The 5,789-nt window shown below is 35.7% G+C and overlaps 1 protein-coding gene across 1 annotated transcript; it reads right to left on the reverse strand.

Annotated features, from left to right (window-relative positions):
- Positions 1-506: 506 nt before the first annotated feature.
- LOC107914001 (uncharacterized) lies at positions 507-5,055 on the reverse strand. The gene is made up of 5 exons (XM_016842703.2): positions 4,505-5,055; positions 4,035-4,141; positions 3,432-3,608; positions 1,211-3,087; positions 507-746 (listed from the first exon to the last, which is right to left on the reverse strand). Exons 1-5 carry the CDS (start codon positions 4,666-4,668, stop codon positions 597-599), a joined length of 2,475 nt encoding a protein of 824 aa, XP_016698192.1. The 5' UTR covers positions 4,669-5,055; the 3' UTR covers positions 507-596.
- Between the last annotated feature and the right edge of the window lie 734 nt (positions 5,056-5,789).

Consider the following 5,789-nt stretch of genomic DNA (forward strand, 5'->3'; position numbering starts at 1 on the left):
GAAACTAATTAAAATTTTAAAAAATTTCCCAAAATTTTGGGAGGGCAAGAATGATCTTAGCATAACCACCCTCAAAGGAGAAACAAGACAGCTACTATATTTACCGTATTAGACTACATACATCTTCAACTTCAGACAACTCTACCATTCCGTCAGAGGCTCTCAACCAACCATCTCCATCAAATGCGGGCCTCCTATCCCTAAACCATTCCATCCCTATAAATGGGAGCCTTAACATTGTCTGTCATTGTCAAACAATATGAATCTCAAAAGCATTCCATCCCTAAACCAACCAACCAACCAACAAAAACAAGATTTTTGCACCCTCATTTGTGGTTTGCGATGGCTAATTCGGCTGTACTTCATATCTCACTAACCATGTGTATATGACAACTTGAGCTGTAACCAGACAAGGGTGAATGAAAAGAGGATGATTCTATAAGGGTTACAAGTCACCGGTTGGGCAAACCCTACAACCAGCCTAACCTCACTAGTAAAGGTAAAAATACCAACAAAAATCATTTTATTATTTGCATTTAAAAAACCAATGTAACTACAAAATGTATATACAGATTTTATAAGTAGAACAACAAATCTCACATCTCTGACAAAAGGTTACTGATCTTCCGAAGCTCTTTCAGAGCTGTCATTGCTGTAACTTGTCCTTTGCCAACTAAATTGCTTTTACCCAAGTTGTCCACTGATCCCACTTGAACTCGATCTTGCTGGAAAACAGACTCAAGAACCTGCAAATGTCGATTTCAATATGCAAAGGAAGTCAATCAACAATATCTTTTACATATTAAACATCCTGATCATTTACCCTAACCTTCCAACTACCAGAAAGGCCAAGAACGTCTAAAATGAAAACAAGTGTAATATGAAAAGGGAGGGATCTACAACATAAGTACATACAGAAGAAACTACCAACATCATTTAATACCATTGAGGATTGCTATTACCCCTAAATCCCGCAATCCTTTTCAATTTCTAGGTTAACTAGGCATACAGCGTGAATCTACGAAACCCATCTACAAATCTTCACAAGACTATAGATCAAGTTGTATACAGCTTTCTTCACATGTAATCCAAACACACACTATTCAGGAGAGCATGAAAAATAGACAAAACTAGACTGTTTTGTTCAACAACAAAAGTATTTTCCACATTAGTTTGAAGCTCTACACAATTAGAAAAACCAAAATATTACCTGAATGTGTTCAAGCATAGACTGCCCCAGATTCTTCAATGTTCCCATTACATTCTGGTCCACATCTCTTTGGCTGGCGAGAGATGAATTACGAGAAGCACCAGCAATAGATGAGTCTGCTGTATTGCTCTTGCTATCACGATTTAGAGATTTTGGTGTCTCATTGGTACCTCCTCCTTTATCCGATGCCTCCTGACTGACATTGTTTCGTCCAAACCTCAAAAGCCATTGAAATCTACCTGAGAGATGTCTTCTTTCCCTCATGGCTGAGACCAGCTTCCCTGAAGATTCATTCTCATGCGGCGAATTTAAAGGGACACCTTCAGGAGGAGGAGAGGAAACTGGCAGAGGTGAATCTTCAGGGTTACTTTGGTGGTGATCATCATTTTCATCTGACGATAAATTCGATGCAATGCTACTTTTTTCTGTGTCATTTTCATGGTCATTAGTACCACTTCCAGAACTTAAAGGGTCAGAAAAAATAGAGGAATTTTCTTCACTGACAAAAGTTCCACTTCCACACTCACATCTTTCCTCAGCTCTGTAAATTGAGCCTATGTTAGTATCATTTTGCTGCCCCTCTACCTGAGCTTCTGTAGAATGATGATCTTCTAAGTTGGAAGCATCAGAACAGCCTCCCTTTTCGGTATCTTCTTCCTCCAAGCCAAGTTGCCGAGTCAAATCATCAAGCAAACTACGCCTAACAGATGACTTATGGCCCTTTTTGTATTTCTCTGCTCTTGCAGGCGATGGATCAGATTCAGTTCTAGATAGCACCAGCTTTACTTTTTCCGACCATCTTTTTTTCCCACTTGGAGATAGTTTGTCTAAACTATCTTGCTTCAGTTCCTCGGTCTTATGCAGTACTCTCCACTTTTCTTCCCAGTAACTGTCAGGCACAAGAGATAGAGGAGTTTTTGGAGAAACTGGATGAGATGAAAGATTGTAACCACTAACTGCAGATTTGCTATGGTTATAAGACCCATCAAATATAGATGACAAAGGTGAAATTTTAGAATCCAATGCAAGAATTTGCAGTGGCTTCGCCTTTGCTATAAGTTTTTTCAGATTTATAGTCTCCGGAAAGTTCAAGAGTCTCTGAAGACAAGTTGTTGCATTTTCAGTGGCAAGCAGGGAAGATCTCACATAAAGTATCATAGAGACTGCCATAGCAGTTATTAATGCTCCACGGCATGAATTGAACATTTTAAGACTGGAATTCTCATCATTTCCAGAGTCTTTTTCAAGTGGGCTATTATCTGCCGTGAAGATCTCATCCCATACAACTAAGAGATCTTGAAGTGAAAACTCCCGTCCAAATAAAACCCGCAACCAGCGAAGTGCAAAATACTGGGGTTCAACACCAAGCTCGACAAGATGGCTATGCAGGGAAGAATCAACAATTGACAGTAAATGGTATAATGCAGCTGAGGCTTCAATGACAGGGGGCAAGCCACTCTGGGACTCAGCAGCAGGAATGGGAGAAAAGAAATCTGCCATAGCAACTGAACCATGAGCCCCACTCATCAGAGCCTCAAACATACAGTAGGCATCATGTTCCGTAAATTTCTCAGACAAGACAATACCAAGTTCACCTTCAGCTCCATAAGCATCACTTAGCAATACAATGGTCTGTATCTCAGGATCAAGCTCATCAAGACTCCTAGCTTTCTTTGAATTACCTTGAGATCCAATCTCATCTTCCATGGAATCTAAAAACTTCTTAAAATCAAAATTGTATGTGACATCATTTTCTTCAAATGACAATCCATCAAATTTGTCAATGAAATGGTGTTCATGTAGCTTTCGCACTTCCGAAAGACGCTCAACATCGACATGAAGAACATACAGAAGAGGTGCCAAGAGTTCATGCATTCCTACAAATAAGCAGGAAAGAGAAACAGATGAAGAGCCAGCTTGATGACTCAGATAATAAAATAGCAAGAACTACTAGTTAGTTGACTTTATTGTGACACAATTTCCAATGGCTTTTTATTTGCAGACTACAAAAAGAAATTTGCATTATCAGGTCCAACTAGCTTTCACCTACGGTAAAGGCAAGCATGTTACTTTTATGTCTCACCATGAAAAGCAGTGATTCAGATACTAGAAAACACTCAATAATTAGGGCAGCAACACATTGCTGATTTAATCTTGCAAATTCTAAAATGTGATGGAACAGAAACTAATAAATATGCTGGCAAAGTGCTTAGGAGAAAACCTTGTCTATAACCATACTCTGGATGTCTAAGGCACCACAACAACAATATTCTTCTCAGCATTCCCTGGCATCCAGGAGTCTGGAAGTAGCTTCCATGTTCTGGATATAATCGTGATAAATCGTGGTCAACCATTTTTTCCAGCTCAGCATTCCGAAAGAATCGCCCCCAGGTGCTGTCTGCATCAAGAATTATATATCGTTTCAGTAAAGATCAAGCAACGAAGATTTTTAAAAGAGAGGGGAGTATATTATGTTGTTTGATGAAACAACATAAAGTTTCTCAAAGAAGAATATTCCTAACGTATTGGAGAGTTTAATGGAACATTTTCCATTGACAAAGACGAGTTCCAAATCCTGGCTTCAAAACCAACCAACCAATCAACCAGGATGGGGTCGAAAAGGAGGCAAAGAGATTTGCCTCCTATTTGTGGAACTGAAACGAACATTGGACCCATAAACACTTTCTACATAAGTTCAACGTGAATCAAGATAATATAGCGAGGTAAACATAGCACTACTTATTAAAACAAAAACTGATGAATCAACAATACAAATAGGTAACCAATATAATGAAGAAAAATAATAAGAACCATTGGCAATTACCTGGGTTTTGAGAGAGTGGATTGTCCATGACAAGATCAGGGGATTTACTTCTTCCATCCTTTGGAACATGTGGATCCACTAGCAGCCACCTTCTCAACCCAGCATATCTAAATTACAATAAAACCAGAGATTTGAGGCCATAACTGTTGGTTTTTAACTCCAAGAAAAATGAAAAACGAAAAAAAAAAACAACTCAATTGCAATTTAATGAGCAAAATTTAGAACTACTTTGAACAAGAAAAAGAAGTTATAGGAATAGGAAAAAAGAAAGACAGTTGTCTTCTCTCTTTTTGGGGGGTAAATTTTAACCTAGAATCAGCTCGAGTGTTGTACAAAAAAATCAAAATAGGGGTTAAAAAAAAATTCCGGATTTGAAATTAAATAATAATAATAAATCTGGTAATCTTTACAAGGAAAGAAAACCAAAAATACATCAAATACTAGAATTTTTATCAAGGAAAAAAAATCACCTTCGGCGAGAATCAGCAGTTACCCTGCGAAGATCATCAACTGAAGAAGAAGAAGGCAAAATACTGAGACTAATACGCCATCGGACGCTTCTCAGAGAAGCAAAGCTACCCGAAACAACAGGGGACGACGAAGGCGCTTCTTCCTTTACAATCTCTTTGCTCATGTTCTTTTTCGTAAACAACCCAAAGTTCCCAAACACTTGACTTTATAAATGACTTTTTTTTTCCTTCTAAGAAACGAAACAAAAAAATAATCTAATAAAAAACACAAAAGAGAATAGAGTTACGTTTGGGATTCGATCTAAAATTATTGGCAGAAGCAAGAAAGAGAGAGAAAGGGGAGGAGTTGTTGTGTTTATCTTTTACCAAAATTTCTAGCTTCCATTTTCTTTCTCTCTCTCTCTCTCTCCCTTTTTCTTGATAAATGGTTGAAAAACAAAATACAGAAATTTAATAGGAAATTACAACATCCTTTTTACTTTTCTACTTGTCTGCAAGCACAAAAAACCAAAAGAAAAACCCTCTCATAAAACCATTTTATTTATTTAATTATTTATTTGAATAAAACCATTCTATTTATTAATACTATAAAACTAACAGCAGCCACCATATCTGCATAAGCTATTATGTTGACCTGTCTTTTTCATTTTATATTATCATTTAAGTTAACATATATAAATAATTCATGTTATATAAATTTTAAATATTTATATCTATACTATTTATTTATAAGTTTCGAGTTGGGTACATCACCCATCAATCAAGTTTAGGTGTTTTTAGATAGACGGTACATTTATCTGTGATTAATGTAAAAATAGTAATGGCAGTAATATTAGATGTTGTAGTAATACTATATCGTGAGACAAAAAGAAAGTTAAATATATCACACTAGAATAAAACGCTAATCTAAAGGGATTCGAAGAAAAATTATTTTAATATTTTTTTACTTAAAATAATTTATGTTATTTGAGGATTTTTTAATTTTTTTAATTTTAAAAAAATTAATAAAAATACACATACGAAGGATTTGAATTCAAGTAAGTTGGATTAGCAAAACCTAAAATTTACAACTCAACTAAAATTTTCTTTTAATAATTTCATTCATTTGAATTTTATTATGCATATTTTATTACCTCAATCAATTGTATATATTATATTAATAATATTGTTGATTGAAATGATGTCACAAATTAACTCGACACCAACTTAGAATTGATGACAACACATTGATAAATAATTGTATTCATTTATTAATCTTTATATAATGTATTCATGTGTTTAAATA

This window comes from Gossypium hirsutum, chromosome D08 (genome assembly GCF_007990345.1).
Source record: "Gossypium hirsutum isolate 1008001.06 chromosome D08, Gossypium_hirsutum_v2.1, whole genome shotgun sequence".
Taxonomy (NCBI): domain Eukaryota; kingdom Viridiplantae; phylum Streptophyta; class Magnoliopsida; order Malvales; family Malvaceae; genus Gossypium; species Gossypium hirsutum.